The sequence below is a fragment of the Xenopus tropicalis genome, chromosome 8, assembly GCF_000004195.4.
Source record: "Xenopus tropicalis strain Nigerian chromosome 8, UCB_Xtro_10.0, whole genome shotgun sequence".
NCBI lineage: Eukaryota > Metazoa > Chordata > Amphibia > Anura > Pipidae > Xenopus > Xenopus tropicalis.
In genome coordinates this window covers 115,164,181-115,186,038 of record NC_030684.2, presented here as the reverse complement: position 1 = coordinate 115,186,038, position 21,858 = coordinate 115,164,181, and the positions used below count along the sequence as shown (strand labels likewise).

General features: G+C 40.9%; 1 protein-coding gene across 3 annotated transcripts; it reads right to left on the bottom strand.

Annotated features, from left to right (window-relative positions):
- Window positions 1–6,401: 6,401 nt before the first annotated feature.
- On the bottom strand, window positions 6,402–21,783 carry zfyve19 (zinc finger FYVE domain containing 19). Of its 3 annotated transcripts, none has more exons than XM_031890197.1 (12): window positions 21,642–21,783; window positions 21,340–21,402; window positions 20,565–20,686; window positions 19,442–19,498; window positions 17,028–17,188; window positions 15,752–15,897; window positions 14,685–14,799; window positions 13,936–14,142; window positions 12,059–12,135; window positions 11,130–11,249; window positions 9,147–9,301; window positions 6,402–7,870 (listed from the first exon to the last, which is right to left on the bottom strand). In XM_031890197.1, exons 2-12 carry the CDS (start codon window positions 21,391–21,393, stop codon window positions 7,792–7,794), a joined length of 1,293 nt encoding a protein of 430 aa, XP_031746057.1. In that variant the 5' UTR covers window positions 21,394–21,402; window positions 21,642–21,783; the 3' UTR covers window positions 6,402–7,791.
- Between the last annotated feature and the right edge of the window lie 75 nt (window positions 21,784–21,858).

Below are 21,858 nucleotides of genomic sequence, written 5' to 3'. Positions count from 1 at the left end.
TTTCATATTTAGGGTGTGTTTTCTTGGTACCTAATGTTATGTGGGAGATATGGTGCTTGAAAGTGGAAGATTTGATGTGATTTTCAGGTATTTCACCAAAATTAGCAATTTAGGGAAAGCACTGCGACTCTGTAGTTTGGAGTAGAAAGACATGGGTACCAATTTTGAATTCGCCCGAATGTGTACTTTCCAAAAATATATGGTTTTGGGGGGTCAATGTATTTTTTTGTGTTTTTACCCCACAGAAAATGCAGTTAACGTGTTGAATTTTCAGTAGCTAAAGAGACCTCTGGGGCAATCTCTATGCACTGACGTCCTTATGGGGTCTCTAAATGCCAGATACAGTGCTGATCCTATGCACAATGGGCATCAAACTGTTCAGCGGACCCTTGGCTTTCATATTTAGGGTGTGTTTTCTTGGTACCTAATGTTATGTGGGAGATAAGGTGCTTGAAAGTGGAAGATTTGATGTGTTTTTCAGGTATTTCACCAAAACTAGCAATTTTGGGAAAGCACTGCGACTCTGTAGTTTGGAGTAGAAAGACATGGGTACCAATTTTGAATTTGCCCGAATGTGTACTTTCCAAAAATATATGGTTTTGGGGGGTCAATGTATTTTTTGTGTTTTTACCCCACAGAAAATGCAGTTAACGTGTTGAATTTTCAGTAGCTAAAGAGACCTCTGGGGCAATCTCTATGCACTGACGTCCTTATGGGGTCTCTAAATGCCAGATACAGTGCTGATCCTATGCACAATGGGCATCAAACTGTTCAGCGGACCCTTGGCTTTCATATTTAGGGTGTGTTTTCTTGGTAGCTAATGTTATGTGGGAGATAAGGTGCTTGAAAGTGGAAGATTTGATGTGTTTTTCAGGTATTTCACCAAAACTAGCAATTTTGGGAAAGCACTGCGACTCTGTAGTTTGGAGTAGAAAGACATGGGTACCAATTTTGAATTCGCCCGAATGTGTACTTTCCAAAAATATATGGTTTTGGGGGGTCAATGTATTTTTTTTGTGTTTTTACCCCACAGAAAATGTAGTAAACGTGTTGAATTTTCAGTAGCTAAAGAGATCTCCTGGGCAATTTGTATGCACTACCTTCCTTATGGGGTCTCTAAATGCCAGATACATTGGTGTTCCTATGCACAATGGGCATCAAACTGTTCAGCGGACCCTTGGCTTTCATATTTAGGGTGTGTTCTTTTGGTACCTAATGTTATGTGGGAGATAAGGTGCTTGAAAGTGGAAGATTTGATGTGATTTTTAGGTATTTCATCAAAACTGGCAATTTTGGGAAAGAATTGCGACTCAGTTGTTTGGAGTAGAAAGACATGGGTACCAATTTTGAATTCGTCCGAATGTGTACTTTCCAAAAATATATGATTTTGGGGGGTCAATGTATTTTTTTGTGTTTTTACCCCACAGAAAATGCAGTAAATGTGTTGAATTTTCAGTAGCTAAAGAGATCTCCTGGGCAATTTGTATGTACTAACTTCCTTTTGGGGTCTCTAAATTCCAGATACATTGGTGATCCTATGCACAATGGGCATCAAACTGTTCAGTGGACCCCTGGCTTTCATATTTAGGGTGTGTTTTCTTCGTACCTAATGTTATGTGGGAGATAAGGTGCTTGAAAATGGAAGATTTGAGGTGATTTTTTAGAATTTTCATAATTTTTTTATAGAAAATGCTAAATTCAGTAAAGCATTGCCGTTTGGTACTTAGGAGTTGGAAGACATAGTTACCCATTTCGGATTCGTCAGAATGTGTAGTTTTCAAAAATGTATGGTTTCCTGGGGTAAACCTAATGTTCCAGGATTTTTGGCTTTGGAATGTAAAGTGTGCCGTATTCTGCTGTAATGCTTTGAAAATTTAGTAATTTACTGCTGGGAGTTTTTGATCTATAGAAGTCAGAAATCTCAATAAAACTATACATATCAGGTATTGGCACGTTCGGGAGACATGAGGCTTTCCAAATCAGTTGAATTTTTGTCCATAAAATAAAATGTGTTTCTGGTAGAAATCCTTATATCATGAAAAATAGCATTTTTTCTTTTTTTTTTTGTATTTCAAGCTCTAAATCTTGTTCCAGAAGTGGAAATACACAAAAACTCAGGTAGATTTGGAAAGCTCAGGTTCTCCTGAAAAAAACAATATATAGTTTGCCTACCTAAACTTAACCCTGCCCCCAGTAAAAGCCCCTACATTGAGAGAGCACAGAATGTTCACAAAACGTCTGGCACTGGGGGGAACTGAAATGACGAATTCGGCTGGCACTTAAAGGGTTAAAGTGCTTTATTGTTTAGTGTTTCATTCACTGACATTTTTCTATGAATATCTGTAAAAGAAAATTGATGTATTATTAGTTGTTTTATCGCTTCTCTTATGTTTCTAATAAAGCATAATATTTTATATAAACCAGAGTTATACATCATTACAATTCAAAATAAATAGGGCAGGGAATACAGTTTATGATTTTTTTTATCTAAAGCGATGTGATTATAAACAGCATTAGAAAAACACAACTATAATAATACTTCTATACAATAATAATTTCTATTATGAATTAAGAGATAAAATCATCTGACATTCAGGCGTAAAGTTAGGATATTGCATATTCATTCATATTTGGCATCTTAAATAGTCTGCTAAATGTAATCATGTGTGAGATAAACTCGACAAACAGCAACATTTTTATGCATTTTTCAGCAAAGTCATAAAACCTGCTAAGTTTAGGAAGGCTTTGTAGTTTGGTGTAGCAAGACATCTTTAGCTGGTTTAAATTCATCTGAATGTAGTCCCTGGCATTTCTAGGACACAGAGGCCCAAACAGCCCCCCATTATCCCACTAAATAGTGAGTGCCTATGGCACCTTACAGCAGCCCCCCTGGCATTTGCCAGATCCCACAGATTGCCAGTCTGGGCTTGCTGTATCCTGCAAAGCTTTGCATGTGTTTTTAGCACAATATCCCAACTAATGTCTTCCATGTTTTTTGTATGTTGTACCCTTCCCAGTACTTTGCACCATACTGTAGGTCTTTGCACTCAAAGACCTGTACTTCCTCCCATGGATACTGCACTGTCAGTGTCCAGCACTGCTGTATTCCTGAGAGTAGGGATAAAGGAAGCATATAGGCTTCCCTTCAACTAACTTTCTCATAATATAGATGGGCAAACAGAGGCACTGGTGGCCCAGTGTGCTCTATTCTTAATGCCTACCCTATGGCAGACGGTAGGGACAGTAATCAGTACTCTGAGATCACAGAATATTTTTTTAAATGTTTTTCAGAGATTTTAATAACAAAGAAAAGCTACAATACTTTAAGCAATGTCCACATATGACCCGCTGCATAGCATCGTTCTGAGAGGATTAATATGTTGAAAGAAATGGCAGTTCTCCTTGAGTAGCAGCACTTCAGGGACATTCTTTCTGCAGTATGCTGACACCACTGAAAAAAAACACATCACGCCTTGTACTCCATAATTAGGGAGGCTAATAATAAGCACTAGTCAGTCAGGTGGAACATCACTGCTGTCATTGCTAATCTGGAGGAAATTCAAAAACAAATGGGTGATTTCCTATAGCAATTACATATTAAAAAAGAATGTATCAATGATGTCAGCAGACTGCAGAAATATGGGTGCTTGCTACAGGGGTGTCTCTGAAGCTCGAGGAGAACAGCCATTTATTTCATCATATTAAACATGTTAAAACCATGGCATGCAGAGAAGCTCATGGCCTAAAGCATGTTGCTTAATCATTGGTGTTACACCGTGGCTCTGTTCCACATAAGCTGTCTACTTACCTCTCCTGGGCCTAAAAGATTTCCAAGTAATGGTAGATGCACCTGCTAATAGCACAGGCCCAAGTGCTCCCTAAATACCATATATACTTGAGTATAAGCCGAGGTACCTAATTTTACCTAAGAAAACTGGAAAAACTTATTGACTCGAGTATAAGCTTAGGGAGGAGGGATATGCAACAGCTACTAATAAGTTTCAATAATCAAATAATTAATAAAAGGACTCCCTGTGAATTCTACATAAATATATAATTTGGCAGCTGCAGATTAAGAACAATAATATGTATTATAGTAAAGTAATATAATTCCAGAACATTTATGTATTAACAATTTAGGAAGCTGCAACATTAAAGCAAACCGCCATGGTGTAGTGATAATGGTACCTCTGTCCTTCCATAGGGCTTAGGGAAAACCTGGTGGGAATTATTTTCTACCATAGGTGCAAAAAGTGCACTAAACTATTGCAATCCATGAGTAATGAGACTTGGGTGATCTAGAGCAAATTACCGGTAGGTAGCACTTCACCTTCCTGTAGGGATGCGGGATTCAGTGAATGCCGGCGTTCTGCTCTGCCCCAGCTCATCGGAATGAAATGGAGAGTAAAGCGGTGATGTCACCGCGTTATGTGGCGATGCGCTGTGCCAGAGCAGAATGCCGACACAGGTACTAGCTGAGCCCTAGCTTAGACGGAAGAGGAGACTGACTGACCCATGGCACCTGACTCGAGTATAAGCCGAGGCATAAGCATATTTTGGGTGCTGAAAACTCGGCTTATACTCAAGTATATACGGTAGGCCCAAATGACTACAGTTATGTGTCCCACAGTGCTTCAACACTTGTTTATTAGGAGCCAATTAACCTGCCTGTGTTTTTGGATGTGAGAGAAAACTGTAATACTTTTGCAAACCCATGCAGACATGGGGAGAATGCGCAAAATACTTCCAGGTAGTGCAGGGTCAGAATCAAATTTAGGACCTCAGTGCTAACCACTGAGCCACCGTGTAGCCTATATAACCTTCCATTTGGTACTTTCTCTAAAGCATTTATTAGCTTCTGGCTTTACTGTCTGATCATAAAACTACAGAACTGCTGTGTGTCACTTGGGAAAGGCTGGGGGGTCCCCTGGAGTAAGGGGGCCTGTTAAGAATCTTAAATGCCCACATTCTGAGATGCCACAATCCTGACCCCCATCAAAGTATCTACCTGCTGAGCCAGTAGTTGGGGTGTTGGCAACTGGGGATCTATTTAGGGGCTTGTGGGCATTGGTGGCAGGGGTCTTGGGATCCATAGTTATACCCCTGCTCTTGTTTATGCAGCTACCCTGGTGTAGGATAATGAAAGATCATGGACTGAAGTTTGGGGACACATGATGTATTTCTACACTCACACAACCACTAATCTTATACCAGCAAGCAACAGTAGGACAGTGTTCCCATCAGATAAAGCACCTATGCACTGAGATGGGCAGTCTAATTACTCTGCATAGAGGAAGTGTTGCCATCTGCCTGTGTTTACGGCAGCCCGTACTGTATAACAGATGTTTTCGTCAATACTTATGAGGAAAGGAAGCCCTGCGCCTGGTGATTAGGAAAAGGCTGTCAAACCGGTTTTGATCACATTTCATGAAGTGACAAACATGTCCAAACCAGCAGAAATGACAAACACACAAATACATGCACCTAATCTCAGGTGATTCTACAGGCACAAGAACAGAAGAATGAGTGCTTCCCCAGAAATAGCCTGAGATATTGTAAGCTCTACGGGGCAGGGACCTCCATCCTCTTGTGTCTTTGACTCTAAACTTACTGCAGCTGTATCTTGTATTTATTTGTATTTATTGTTATACTTTGTATTTATCTATTATCATAATAACCCCATTTGTATTAATGTATTCTAATGTTTGGGGCACACAGGCAGCATAGGGCAGGCAGGGTTTGGGGCACACAGGCAGCATAGGGCAGGCAGGGTATGGGGCACACAGGCAGCATAGGGCAGGCAGGGTATGGGGCACACAGGCAGCATAGGGCAGGCAGGGTATGGCACACACAGGCAGCATAGGGCAGGCAGAGTATGGCACACACAGGCAGCATAGGGCCGGCAGAGTATGGCACACACAGGTAGCATAGGGCAGGCAGAGTTTGGCACACACAGGCAGCATAGGGCAGGCAGAGTATGGCACACACAGGCAGCATAGGGCAGGCAAAGTATGGCACACACAGGCAGTATAGGGCAGGCAGAGTATGGCACACACAGGCAGCATAGGGCAGGAAGAGTATGGCACACACTGGCAGTGTAGGGCAGGCAAAGTATGGCACAAACAGGCAGCATGGGGCAGGCAGAGTATGGCAAACAAGGGCAGCATAGGGCAGGCAAAGTATGGCACACACAGGCAGCATAGGGCATGCAGAGTACTTCCTGTGTGTGCCATACTCTCCCTGCTCAAAACCAGCAAATCTTACTGTTTATGGCCACCTTTAGGCAGCCTGTGTGACCACAACAGATCAATAAACCCAAAGGCAAAACCTTAAAAAACAAACTGCTAGGTCTTCTTACATTCAAAGCAAAGCTGGGAAAATGAAAAGTCATGGAAAAAAGGCAGCACTTACACAAAAATTTATTAGCATAACTGGAACACACAAAGGTTGAAGTCAGCATTTTGGTCTGATTGGTCAACCTTAGTAAAATAAATGATAGCAAAATTCTAACCTTCTATATTTAATAATAGGTGATTAATTAAATTAAATTTTATCTAAAGGACACCAGATAAAAATCCATGGCTATATTTTTTCATTAAAGCAAGGTTGATTTAGCACCGCAGGTGTAACTGCCCACAGCAACCAATACGATCTTTTCCTATTTGCTGATTGATTGCTGCTGAAAACTGCACTGGAGCAGTTTAGCACTTCTGTTAGGAAATTAGTACCAGCTTTTCTTATGACTTCTTCGGAAGGTAGTTTGACATTTATGGTAACAGACATGCCATCCTCTGGTCTAGTGAACTTGCATTATCAACACATATGTTACACAGATGTACCAAGAACCCAGACACATAGAATCTATAGCACTTGGCAGTCAGGGTTTCAGGATACCTCGCTAACTGGGCACAAGTGTATTTCTTAGCTTGTCAGCCAATCAAGGAATATGCATTAAACCTGCCCTGATAGTGGTTCATGTTGACCAGATTCAGTATATACACCAGTATAGTGCAGCTTGAGCCTGGAATGTTCCTTACTGTTTGACTTGTTTTATAGGTTTCTCAGCAACCACATCACAGACCCAATATAACAGCAAATAACAGCAAATTTTTAGTGTTCTGTTTGTCCCCATCCATGCACTTGAGTTGGGAGCACACAGTGGGAGCAAGTGTGACCCCGATATTACACAATGCCTCATCTGGCACTGAGGAAGAGCACCGTTTACATCAATGAAAGCTTAATCTACAGCCCTCCATATATAGCTGTAGTTCAATATCCAGCCAAAGGGTCTGGGATTTGTAATTTAACAAACAAGAGTTTGCCCATAAGTGCCTTAACAAGATTAATTAGCAGAGTCATCAAGATATAAAAAACCTAGCAAGACAAAGCAAACATCCCCACAGCCATTTTAAAAATTTAGACCTATGGCCCATGGGCACAGAAACATGTATTCTCTGGCTTTAATACACTCAAAGGCAAATTCCATTAACCTAAATATCAGGTGGAACAGGCACAACTGGGCACCCCATAGGACAAGGGAGCCTCTACTACAAAACAGCAGCATTTAGTGCAAATTAAATTTCCCCCTATTCCAAAATACAGAGAGGCGCATTATTCCAGTAGGTAAGGCTGGTGCCGATAACAAATTAAAGAAAAACCATTAGTCAGTCATATATTAACCACATCCCAGCCATATTGGTCAGCAGTCATGGCTGAATTATTATATTCCGTTCACAGGTCATATCAAGGTGGCCTTGCTGAATTCAAATACTCTTGCTCTGTATTTATTTTTTATCTTCCCCTCTTTTTCTTTGGTGGCTTGTAACTAGATGTTCTGTGTTCCTTCCGGTCAAACTCATCGTGCCCTTCCCTGAAACACATACATTATATTAGATGAATGTGAACTGCAGCGACAGATCAGCAGTACAGGGTTTTTTTCATTCAGCACAACAGTACAAAAGAGTTCTACACTGCAGTAATAACATGTTTATTATTTATATTAGTAGCGTGTGCCTAAATTATCTACATTGACCTGTGGCCCCAGTACTCTTACACCAGCCCTGGCACAATCTTTTGCTGGTGTTACAAAGGTTAATAGGTTGGGAGTGTGCAAGATTATTGAAATCCACAGGGATTGGAACTGTTCATCCTCCTACCTATGGACAGCCAAATGTGTGGGTGGCTAGAACAGCTTTACTCAGTCAATGGAAATCTATACTTAAGTGCAATAAAACTATTATGTTCTATCAGACGTCAGTTCTGATAACAGTTCTGCTTTTGGCACACAAAGCTCTTAAGGTGGCCATACACGATAACAACCGATTGTTCTTCTTCTCCCAATATAACCAGCTAAGGTGGGTGATACCAGGCCATGGATGGCCACCTTAAGTTCAGTAGAGATCTAAAGGTGGCCATACATGGCAGATTTCAGCTGCCAACTCAGCAGTTTATCTGCCCATGTAAGGGGTCATCTGAAGGGCCTACGAAAATTGGCTAGATGTTAATTTTCCCATCAGATCAAGGACCACATCGGCTTTTTAATGTGGTCCTCACCAGACGGCCTGTATCCATGTCTAGGGCCTAAAGGTCAGAACTGATATCTCTCTGGCCACCTTAAGTCAGGGAAATCTGTTATGTTAGTCCATTACTAGGTGCCTAGAGGAAGACAGTATACTCTGAACATGCTTATTATGGGCTAATATCTATGCTAGCACCATTTTATTTTTACGGTATCTCCAATCAAAGCATGTAAACAAACTAGGCTGACACTCCTGATACAGTTATTTGTCACTAATCTCACTATTGGTCATGTTAAGCTGGTCACAGACCCCAGTTATGGGATGTCTGTCCCATGATTAGCCCACGCCTCCTATTGGCATCTTATGAAGGAATAATGATACTTCTGAAGGACTAGAAATGAGAAGGAAAACTGCAACCAGAAAAGAACAAGAATGGTTTATGCAAGTCTGGTGGCAAGTGGCAAGCTGGGCTCCAACGTCACAGAAGCTAGGACACAACAAAGCAAAATGACCATAATTACATAAAATATTACTTAAAAATATTTCCTTTTGCTACATATAAACGGGAAATCAAAACTACAGCATGAAAGTATACCATACCATGATGAATCAGGATAACAGGCTTACCTAAAGCATCTCTTGCAGTACAGATCATCATCACAGTCATGACACCTCAAAATAGCATCCTCATTACAAATGCAACACCATGGCAGCTCCTCTTCATCACTGTCAGCCTCTCTGGGAGTTGTTCTTGCAGCTGGAGGTTGGCTTTTTGTGGTGACCTTGAAAAGGGCAAATGAAACACTTGGCACCAGCTTTTAGATTTAACTATACAGTTTCACTGCTGAACTTTGGAAGCTGAGGATGGTGGGAGCTGCTAGTTTAGCTATATGTGTAGAATGAGAGAGGAACTAAGGAGCAGGTTATTAGAGGTGCATAGCGAGTATCGGTGAGTATCTGGGGATCAGAGTTCAGAGATGTATAGTGAGACACAAACTGCTCTGAATGTGAGGATCGTTCATTTGATATTCTAAATCAGTGCTGTCCAACTTCTGTTGTAACGAGGGCCGGAATTTTTCCGACCTACGTGGTGGAGGGCCGATAATGGAAGCCAGTTTTGACCACTCCCCTTTTTGAAACCGCACCTACTTGAAACCACACCCATGTTATCACATGGCCATACCCATATTAATGGTTGTAGTACAGCAAAAACCTGCCATACTCTGCCTGCCCTACCCTGCCTGTGTGTGCCATACTCTGCCTTCCCTACCCTGCCTGTGTGTGCCATACTCTGCCTTCCCTACCCTGCCTGTGTATGCCATACTCTGCCTTCCCTACCCTGCCTGTGTGTGCCATACTCTGCCTTCCCTACCCTGCCTGTGTATGCCATACTCTGCCTTCCCTACCCTGCCTGTGTGTGCCATACTCTGCCTTCCCTACCCTGCCTGTGTGTGCCATACTCTGCCTTCCCTACCCTGCCTGTGTGTGCCATACTCTGCCTTCCCTACCCTGCCTGTGTGTGCCATACTCTGCCTTCCCTACCCTGCCTGCGTGCCATACTCTGCCTTCCCTACCCTGCCTGTGTGTGCCATACTTTCACTGTGTTTGCCATTCTTGGCTGGTTTGTGCCATACTTGGCCTGTGTGTGCCATACTCTGCCTGTGTGTGCCATACTCTGCCTTCCCTACCCTGTCTGTGTGTGCAATACTCTGCTTGCCCTATGATGCCTGTGTGTATGGCACAATGCTGGCACTGCTCCTACAGTCTGCACAATAACTATATATTAAAAACTTTTTAATTGCAGTACCACCTCAGTATATGTCCTTTTTGTAGTGTGCAGGGTGTATTTGTGGGTTTCTACTGCTCCTGAGGTGTGAACAGGGGAACAATATGGGTGATTACAGCCTGAGCCTGAGGTGTGAACACTGCAGGGGGGAACAATGCAGAGATTAAAAGGTGTGAACAACACAGGGAATTACATATTTAAACAATACAGCCTGATTGCAGCCTGAATCTGAGGTGATAACCATGCAGGGGGGCAGTTAATCACAGTACTGATACCATTTAAAGCTTACACAAGAGTAAGCCATCAAAGCAGCCAGACAGGTGGGGGGCCCGCGGGCCGCCAGTTGGACAGCACTGTTCTAAATGGCAGCGGAAGCCAGTGCAGGGATTGGCAGAGGAGGAGAGTTGGCTGAGGTGTATGAGCCTGGCAGAAGTATTCATTATGGACTGGATAATGGGGTTATTAACCACTTGTGGGATGTTATGGGTGTTGGGTTGGGGAAAGATAACCATTTCTGTCTTAGATATGTTTAATTTAAGGTAGCCTTGGGGAATCCAAGTAGAGATAGCAGACAGGCAGAAAGAGACCAGAGTTAAGAGCTCTGGTTTAAGATCAGGAGAGGAGAGATATGAGTGTATATGAGAGATATGAGTAGCATAGTGGTGGCTCTGGAAACTATATGAATCTATTCATTTGCCAAGGAAAGAAGTATAGAGAGGAAATAACAAGGGGTCTAGAACAGAGCCTTGTGGGACCCTGACAGAGAGAGGTAAAGGAGATGGCAGATGCCACTTACACTAGGTCAATATCTACTGATCACATACCTTTCCTTGTAGATGAAGTTTATTACCCACTGGCATGTTTAAGCTGCTGGCTTCTGGTCTGTTTTGATCAGGGGGGATGTTAAAGCCGCTGGCTTCATCTAGAACAACTTCCTCTGAGAGCTGCAACAGAGATCAGAAAAACAGCAGTCTGCTTGTGTTTGTATATACACGAACAATTATTAATAGGGGCTGCCCCCACGTTACACCCAAATTCCTTCTGTTCAGAACTGTGCAGCAATGCAGTCAGAAAGAAAATCAGTTCAGTCAAGATTCTAGCCCAATAAAAATGTCAAGTGAAATATTCCCTGATCTTTCTTGTTTAGCGGTCTCTCTGCAAGGGCAAATTGTTATTTACAGGTTTACATTAATGGGATTCTGTCATGAATTTTATAGTATACTTTTTATTTCTAAATTACACCGTTTACATAGCAAATAATTCACTCTACCATTTAACATTTTATTCTTGTAACAGCAAATGTATTTTTTAGCTGTAATATTGGTGTGTAGGCGCCATCTCAGTGCATTGTGCCTGAGTCTGAGCTTTCAGAAGGAGCCAGCGCTACACATTAGAACTGCTTTCAGGTAACCTATTGTTTCTCCTACTCCCATGTAACTGGAGGAGTCCCAAGCTGGACTTGGATTTCTTACTATTGAGTGCTATTCTGATACCTACTGGGAGCTGCTATCTTGCTCCCTTCCAATTGTTCTCAGCAGTAAAGTGTGACTGAAGTTTATCAGAGCACAGGTCACATGTTTGTGGCACCCTGGAAAATGAATATGGCTAGCCCCATGTGAAATTTCAAAATTAAATGGAAAAATTTTTTTGGAAAAAAAACATGTTTTCCTATGACAGTATTCCTTAAAGTAAATGTTCTCATACCCACCACAATAACATTCAGTTCACACTAAATGAATATAATATAGCCAACCTGCTTGAGCACTCTCTGTATGGCTTCCTCCTCAGTTTCCTCATCGCTGTCAGGCAGTTTATAGCTGTCTATAGTAACTGCAAACAAAGCATATTGTAGCAGTGACAGAATATAGTTTGTAGTATAAACATACAGAAGAACAAAAATCTGTTGTATTTGTACACTAGTAGTCCATAAAGTGGTATCTTCATTCATTTTACACAGAGAATAAGACATAATAGGAATAACTCCTTTCTTTGGGGCTTGATACTAACCAACTAATAAACAGCATGGTCAGGTCTTTATTATAGTTATGCCCTCACCATCATCACCTTTTTCTCTTATAAGGTTTTTCCTCTTTACAGTACTTCTAGGGTTAGGAATATTCCAATATAAAGCACTGTTTGATAATCTGCAATCCAGCTGTGTTAAAACTACAACTTCCAGCATTCCCTGGTATCTGTAGTTTTAATGAAAAGAGAAAAGATATAAATTCTCTATATCAAGATATAGTGTAATTTAAGTCTTCGGCAAATCCTAGTGTTTTTCTGCCTCTATAACATTTCAGCTCGGTGGGAGGCCGGCAAAACGCTCAGAATTGTCCCTCAGTTCGTTTTAATGATAATAAGCTGGACCGTGCCAACCCAACAATTTCTAGTTATGCTTTTTTTTCAGTCCTCTCTGGGATTGGTTTTGACTGTGCAAACCCCAATCAAATAAGCTATGCCCTCTGAGACAAATTAAAGATGGATCTATTTGGCTAAAGCTGATAAATGCAAAAATGAATAGCTGCTACCACACTCCTGTGGGTTTCATTGCCAGCACGTAACACTTCCTTAAATCATCTTTACAGTATTATCAAGCATTGGGCATAATTGAATACAGTCTCCCAAAGAATAATAAGGTCACTAATTCTGAAACAAAAGGTTGCCATGCAAAAAGCAGAACTGGGAAATACACGCACCAGTGGGGTGGTTGGCAGGATAACAGCCAGTAACAAAAAAAAAAAAAAAAAAAAGGATTCATTGGACTAGATATATTTCATTCATATATTTAAACCCATTACATGGAAAAATATTGCTTTTAAAACCTAAGAACAAACCTGGGCACAAATAATTTCCTTTGTCAACCCTAGATGTTTACGGTACAATTAAAACTCTTCAGTACTTCAAAATCTATCCAATATCAAATCAGAATAATAAAATATGGTGAAATGAAAATCTTTATGCCTTCCTATTATCCAAGTTGCAGGACCGTAAAGAAACAAATAAGGAACACTACAACCTTTTTTTATTCTCACTATGGTTTCCTTTTAAACAGCTGTCAGCATATAGATGAGATCAGCAGCCATGGTGCTGCCCATACATTTGTCTTTCAAAGCTTAAAGCTGGCCATACATGGGCAGATTCGCTCGCTTGGCGATGTCGCCAAGCGAGCGGATCTTCACCCGATATCCCCACCTACGGGTGGGCGATATCGGGTAGAAAGTAGCTTTAAAAAAAAATAATCCGATTGTTTGGCCCTGGGGCCAAACGATCGGATTACATTTGCAGCCATGGGGCAGTCGGTTCGGGGACCGCATCAACGAGCCGACGCGGTCCCCGATCCGACTGGATTTTCTAACCTGGCAGATCGATATCTGGCCAATTTCAGGCCAGATATCGGTCGGCCAGGCCCCTCGTTTCTGCCCCTACACGGGCCGATAAGCTGCCGAGTCGGTCCAATGGACCGATATCGGTAACTTCTATCGGCCCGTGTATGGGGGCCTTTACTCTTTTCAATTTTTGGCCTGACATTTCTATTTAGGATCATGCGAGTCATAAATCCTTATAATGTGGGTACTGGCCAATAAGGAATTCTGTGTCAAACAGCAGTTGGTCTAGTTAGTATATATATACCTTTGTCTGGGTCTTTGCCTTGTAGCACAGCCAGCCGTTTGGCTGTCTCCAAGAACTTTTCTGCCCTTGTGTTCTCATCTTTTAGCTCTGCTGCAGCTTGTGACAGGATTTTGTTCTTCTCTTCCTCAAGTTGTGCAGGATCCATTTCTGCCCAGCTGTCCTTCCCATCTACTCTATTTAGGTCATTCTTAGGTGCAGCACTAAAGTCTAAGGGTTAAATGGGAAATAAAAAGAAGTACTAAATGGGTAAGTAAAAGAAGTACTTACCAGAAAAAGCATATATCAAGTCATACACATTTGAGAGTTAAAGCCATACCTGACTTACAGTAAATGCAATAAAATGTCCTATTTAGTGAATAGCATGTTTCATCATGCCATATGGCTTATGTCACACAAGGAGTTAATAAACTGCTAATTAAAGCTAACAAGAAATAAGGTTCTTTGTATTCCATGGGTTAAGTAGACTACTACGATCCCACAAGAAACATTGAAACCTATTTTCCTACCTACAAAATTGACCAGTAACAAGTGGCAACTACTGATAATTGTGACATGAGCCAATGAATGTGTATTGCAGTTAATCAACAAGTAGATCAATATTTTGCTGACTTAACTACCACAGAAGATTGAACATATTTTATTGCCCCTCACAGAAGAATAATAAGAATATATTAACAGAAAAAAACACCTGTTACAGCTTTAGCCTCTTCTGTGAGTGCTGCTAGTGTTACAATGTAGGTGTCAGTTACCTTGTGACTGAGGAGCTTCCTCACAGTTTTGATCAATGGCCACCTCTTCGTTCAGCTGAGTCAGCAAGTCCTCAGCCCTTTGGCCCTGTGTTCTGGTGTCAGGTGGCTGGTGAACCTAGAAAACAGGTAGTTAAAATGTATCAATCCCAAGTACCAATGCAACAATGTCGTCTCAATGTTTTTTTCTTATAAAGGTTTATTGACACAAAGGGGCACACTTACTAACCCACGAACGGGCCGAATGCGTCCGATTGCGTTTTTTTCGTAATGATCGGTAATTTTGCGATTTTTTCGGCGTCTTTACGATTTTTGCGTAAAAACGCGAGTTTTTCGGCGTCTTTACGATTTTTGCGTAAAAACGCGAGTTTTTCGGCGTCTTTACGATTTTTTGCGTAAAAACGCGTGTTTTTCGTAGCCATTACGAAAGTTGCGCAAAGTCGTGATTTTTTCGTAGCGTTAAAACTTGCGCAAAAATCGTAAAGACGCCAAAAAAATCGTGTTTTTACGCAAAAATCGTAAAGACGCCGAAAAAATCGCAAAAAATACGAAAAAGTCACAAAATGTTCGTTTCCAATCGGAATTTTTCCAATTCGGATTCGAAATCGTGTCTTAGTAAATCAGCCCCTAAGTATAATTATTTAAAGAGACATGTACTTGAATAAACAAATGAATATGTTTTTTTACACCTATACCCCCTGATACCTGTCTTATTTAACATATATGTATTCAAGAGTGTAACACTGAATCCCTGGCCCCCAATAAATAATGCATGCATGGGTTTTAGAGGGGACCAGATGCAGTCTGGGGGGTGTGTGGTAGAACTACAGGATGAGCTGTGTGCTTTCTAAGCCACAGGCACAGAAAATCTCTACATCTCTCCTCACATAGTAACCCTCTCTCTAATCCACCTAGCTGAATGCCTCCACTGTAGGAACCCCTACTTAATCACAGAACTGAAAGGCAGGCCTCTGTAATCAAATATTGAAAGAAAAGGAACTTTGAATAATGGACAACTGTGTCCTGCACTCTACCAAAGAGAACATAACTGATAGTGTAGGAGCACATACCTGTCTCTGAGTTCTGGATACAGGAGTTCGACCTTGTAATACAGCTAAGCGGTCCTCCATCTCTTCTGCTGATGGGACATGCCGATCTGGGTCTTTCCTCAAGGCTTCTAACCTGGATTCTATCTCCGCAGTTGAAGGAACGGCTTCTGTAAAAACATAAATCTATGATTAGAACTGAACAAAGACAGGCAAACTACGTGCCTAGAAAGCAGCTACTGTATAAACATATACACACTAGGGTATCCAATATGTGACTGCCTATGCTTTCAAGAGCGATAACTCCATGTAGACTTGGTGAGCAAGAAGTTCTCTGTCTTTGTACAACAGAACATCAAAGAGATTTCCTTGGAAATTCAATTCAATTTATAGTCAGAAATAAAATTAAATCCATTTTTCACACATTATCATTAGTCATTAGGTAACTGCCAAAAAGATTGAATCTGGGCCTGTATCAGCATTCAGCACACATGTAGCAAACCTGCCCAACGACCTGCCAGTTCAGCCATCAGACTCAGCAGCCAGATCTGCCTGTGCATTCCAAGCCTTAAGCTGGCCACACACATGTAGATTTTTAAAAGATGTTTTTGTTGTCCTACAACCAAACTTATCTTGAAATGACTGTTTAACAGTATTAATTGTCCATCAAAGAAAATGACCATTTTAAGCAATAGTGTCTAGTTGAAGCAATCAAAAACTGTGGGTAGCTACCTGCATGGTCCTGCAAAGCAATTGGACAATGAACAAATTTCATTGTTAATGACAAACATTTTCAGACCCGCAATTAATTTTCTGATGTCAGATAAAAGATCACTAGATGTACAATTGTTTGGTGCAAACTAACCTTACGATAATTTGTTGGTTTTGTTGGATCGCACTGAAATTTATCGTTAAAAAAAGAAAAAACCTTATGTGTATGGCCAGCTTTACTCAAAAGGAATAGCCTACCTTATAGGCTTAGCTTGGCAGTCGTGTGATTAGTATCCAAGTGTATGGTCTATTGAATATTCATGTGCACAGGTAAGTATGATCACACAAAAGGTGATTGGCTGAAACTAAAGCCAGGGCCAACCAATGATCTGATATGACACACATTATAAATTGTGGCCTAAACATGCTCTATGAACTACTGATCTATAAAAATACTCAACTACTACTGTCTGTTCCTAATGCATCTCCCAATGCACCAATGTGAAGCAATAGGCAAGATAAAAATAGTGATGTTATTTCCCTGTTCTCTAGGCAACTCTATACTTATACAATAAGCGGTTATACTCACTGGGCTTGGTTTCTTCTCTAAGCCTTCCCAGACGCTCAGCTATGGCTCTATCCTCAGCTGACAATCCATGGTAACTAGAATCTGTAATCGAACTGTATGCGCCTGGAGCTCTTTGCACCCCCTTGGATTGATTTGTCTTGGCTTCAAGGGCTGCTACTCGCCTGGAACACAAGAAGTTGGATAAAATCCTATTAAACACTTACAACTGGCAGTCACTTATGTTTATATACATACTAACTTTGTGTGCCAGTGTGCTGTGCCTATTATGATAAAGGAACATACAGAAAAGAAGAGATTAATCAATGAACATGCCATGGCCTCCTGGTTTATTAAAAATTTATTTGCATACAATTTCATGCAGTTTTAAATTACGAAGTTATTATCATAAAATTGCCAAGCAAAGAAACCAGCGCAAAGTAAACCTCATATTGTGGCCCTAACTACTGTATTTACCTCTTGTCATCTTTGGCATTGACATGCTTGGTTGAATTTCTCCTGTCTAAAACTTTTGTCTTACACACTAAGCTTCCCCAGCTGTCACTATTATAGGGTAGAGATCTCACAGACAAACACTCATTTTTAAAAGCATAATACCACCATTAAGGTGTGGGAGTGCCTTTCTTCCTACCCACAAAATTAGCTCTTAAAGGGATTCTGTCATGATTTGTATGGTATTCTTTTTATTTCTAAATTATACTGTTTACATATCAAATAATTATATTCCTGAACCAACAAATGTATTTTTTAGCTGTAATATTGGTGTGTAGGTGCCATCTCAGTTTATTGTGCCAGAGTCTGAGCTTTCAGAAGGAGCCAGTGCTACACATTAGAACTGCTTTCAGGTAACCTATTGTTTCTCCTACTCCCATGTAACTGCAGCAGTCCTAAGCCGGACTTGGATTTCTTACTATTGAGTGCTATTCTGATACCTACTGGGAGCTGTTATCTTGCTCCCTTTCCATTGTTCTGCTGATCAGCTGCGGGGGGAAGGGAGGGGGGGGATATCACTCCAACTTGCAGTGCAGCTGTGAGGCTTGGCCTGTTATACCCTCAAGCTTAACCTTTTATACTCCATTATAAAATATAACTCCATTTTTTAATTGCTGTCTGCAAGGCTTGACACCCTATAATAGTTGTTTCTCCCCAAGAATGATTTTTAAACAGCTTGCATATTTTGTATCTTATCCTTTTGCTGATACATCCTGTACTGTCAGCCTTGATGTACAGATGGTCTTTGTTTAAAAGTATCATTTTGCTTTTGCATGTATACAAAGGGTAAAAAAGCTATGTGCACACAAAATTAAATTCAACAAGTTTAAACTGCCCCCGTGTTTGAGTCCCTCTTGTTCCCATGCACATCTTTGTCCTGACAGGAGGGCTCCTGAAGGTCCCCACACTTAAGCTGGCCATTCACGCACCGATGATATATATATATATATATATGTCGTTTCATACGATATTCGGTGCGTGTATGGCGACTCAACGAGGCAACCGATATCGAGAAAGGCTGCGGATATTGGTTGACTCGTCGATCAGGCAGGTTAAAAGTTTTGATTAGGCACCATTGAAGGCGCCCCAGCAAAATCTATTCTGTTGCACAAAAGATTAAATATAAAAAAATCTGTTTGCTCTTTTGAAAAACAGATTTCAATGCAGAATTCATGCTTGAGAAGCTCTATTAACTACAGTAATGTTTTGTTTTTTTTAAATAAAAACATCTTTTCCCATGATAGTATTCCTTTAATAAAAAATATGCAATGATCAATCCAATAATTTTGGTGGGCAATCAGTTTCCTCATAGAAGTGGGTGTAATCACAGTGTAATACTGACATAGAACGTTGCAACGTGGGACAAAAAGCATGGTAAATAGTAAGGGTTTTTTTGCACTCTCTGAACCCGTAAGCTGGCCACTCGGCAAGGCAACCGATATCGCAGAAGGCTGCTGATATCGGACAACTCGCCGATCAGCCAGGTTAAAAGATTTTGATCGGGCGCCACTGAGCAAAATCTGCCTTCAGGGCTGAATCAACAGAAGGAGGTAGAAATCCTATTGTTTCCTGCGACTGATGGTCGCATGAAAGATCGAAAATCGCCGCGTGTGTGCCCAGATTTAAAGTTCATGGCAAAGAGTGCTTTACAGGATAACATTGTTCACATCAGTTACAAATTAAAGTCCAGGTCCTTATCACATGCACACACACACAGTCAATTCTTGTCAGGAATCCTTTTCAGATAGTGCCCAAACAGAATCAAACTCGGCCATGAACCCCTTGATCCAAACAAATCACCCCCTTTCTTGAGACAAGCTACTGTCTCTCAGAGTAAATTGACTTCAGGGAAATAATTCCAGAGCCCCAGCACCCTCACTGTAGAAAAACTATTAGAGTGAAGCTATACCTTGTCAAAAACTTACTTTTTGTAATTTTCTGGAGGGGACCATTTGGAAGGATCGTTCTTTTTATTTCCTCCACTAAAAGATAAATAAAAACCTTAGAAGATTCCTTACAAGATAAGTAGTCAATGATAATACCTGTAACACAACTAACTTTAAAGACAAGAACATATCAAAATAGTTTTTCTGCCATGATCACTGTATTATTTGAGTCTACTACAAAAATAATTTCTGGCAAAAGAAGCTATCTTTGTATTCTTCAGGGGATCAGCTATTACATTTATAATTCCAGTTTACATAGACATAGCAATAATGAGGCCTGGACTGGCAATCAGTGGATTCTGGCAAAAGCCAGAGGGGCTGCTGTAAGATGCCATAGGCAGTCACTATTTATTGGGCTGGTGGGGCCCCTGTGTCCTGGAAATGCCAGGGCCTATTTTGAATTCCAGTCCAGATCTGGTACTATCTGATCCATTACATATTATGGAAATGTGGTCTCTTAGTGCTTTAAGGGAAGTCTACATTTAGCTCATACACTTAGGTAGGTACAGCCAATTCATTTAATCTAGAAGCCACAAAACATAATTAAGGCAATGATATTGACCTACAAACATTGCTATTCCTGTGACTTATATCGAGAGAGTTTCCGTTTTAGTATTTTCTGTGCATGTGGGAGTGGTATTTTATTAAAACGCACACATTTATTTTGGACAAGTTTGGGTATTTCACATTGGTAGCACTGTCAGCAGAAAGCTGACTGGGCAAAACGTGAGGATTTGGTTATTGTTCCCTCGGGCAATAGGTCCTTATCTATTTACTGGTTAACAGATAGTTACTCTATACTGGTATATAAATCGCATGGCATTGCTTTTAGGTCTGATGTATCCACCCCTCCCCTTTATGTCCAAAGCCAAAAATAAAAAAACTGTTAAAAATAAAGTTGGTCCCTGTCCTGAACAATGATTAGGTGCTGTAAACCCATCACCATGAGAAGTGGCTCCATACTTTTCTCACATATTGGAATGTCTTCCACACATAGAACACCAACAAGGCCCACATAAAAGCAAGCTTAAGGTATTGTGTAAAATGTGTAGTGTTATATAGGAGTAAGGATATCTGACTACTGACAGAGAGTACAGCTCACCTGCTGATTGTTTCATGGCAACGCCTGCAGACTTTCTGTTTGGTGTTCCCATACTGGGGGAGTACTGCACTAAAACCCAAGCAACTGCCACAGAATGAATGCCCACAGGACTTGCAACCACACTAAAACAAGAAACAAATCAAAATTAGATTACAATTTACATAATTTACTTAAAGATCTTAAAGGGATTCAGACACATTGATGACTTTATTTCCCCTATTTAGGGCTCTGGTACACGGGGAGATTAGTCGTCCGCGACGAATCACCCTGTTCGCGGGCGACTAATCTCCCCGAACTACCATCCCAACGGCAAAAAAGTAAGTCGCCGGTGGGATGGCACACGCTGCGCAGGTGATTTCGGCAAATCGCCAAAAATGCCTCGCGAGGCAACTTCGGTGATTTGCCGAAATCGCCTGCGCAGCGTGTGCCATCCCACCGGCGACTTACTTTTTTGCCGGTGGGATGGTAGTTCTGGGAGATTAGTCGCCCGCGAACAGGGTGATTCGTTGCGGACGAAGTTCGGGGAGATCGGGGAGATTAGTCGCCCGTGACAAGGGAGATTTGTCGCGGGCAACTAATCTCCCCGTGTGCCAGAGCCCTTACACTGTTTTTAGGACTACAGTCCCCTACAACACTAGGACCCATTCTATATAAAGATGGGTTGGATATCCAAACATACATTTATCATACTATTCCTAATTAATGTGTATTCTGTAAAGCGCTGCATAAATTGATGGCGTTATATAAATAATAATAATAATAATCTAAAAGGCACCTCTTTCTTGAAGATGGAGAACTTGGAAGCACAGCCAAAACACCTTCTATCCATGTTGCTTATCTGTTGAAATAAATATAAAAAAAACTGATATGAGAAACTAAAAAACACATTTCTATCTACTTTTCAGGAGGCTGTCAATGGCAATATATAATTATGAATTAAAATGAATACAGTGAGTCCTGATGATCTTAACAGTCTAAAGGAGGCAAAGGTAGGATACAATAATACTATAACACAAAGGAGCTTTCATAGAAAAAGTGTATGATATATACATTTTTATTACTATATGCAATACATACTTTACTAATGAATATATACCCACAACAGCAAAGTCCCCTCTCAATCGGGCTTGATTACAACTGAATGCAGCAGCGATATATTTTATTCTTTTATTTTGACACTGTATGATCCTTCTACCCCATGGTTCAGGAAGTATTTTTTGAATAATAGCACCCTGGGAATCGTAGTTCACATACTTCAACTTAACACGCCTGGCGTTAAATTGTACACTACATT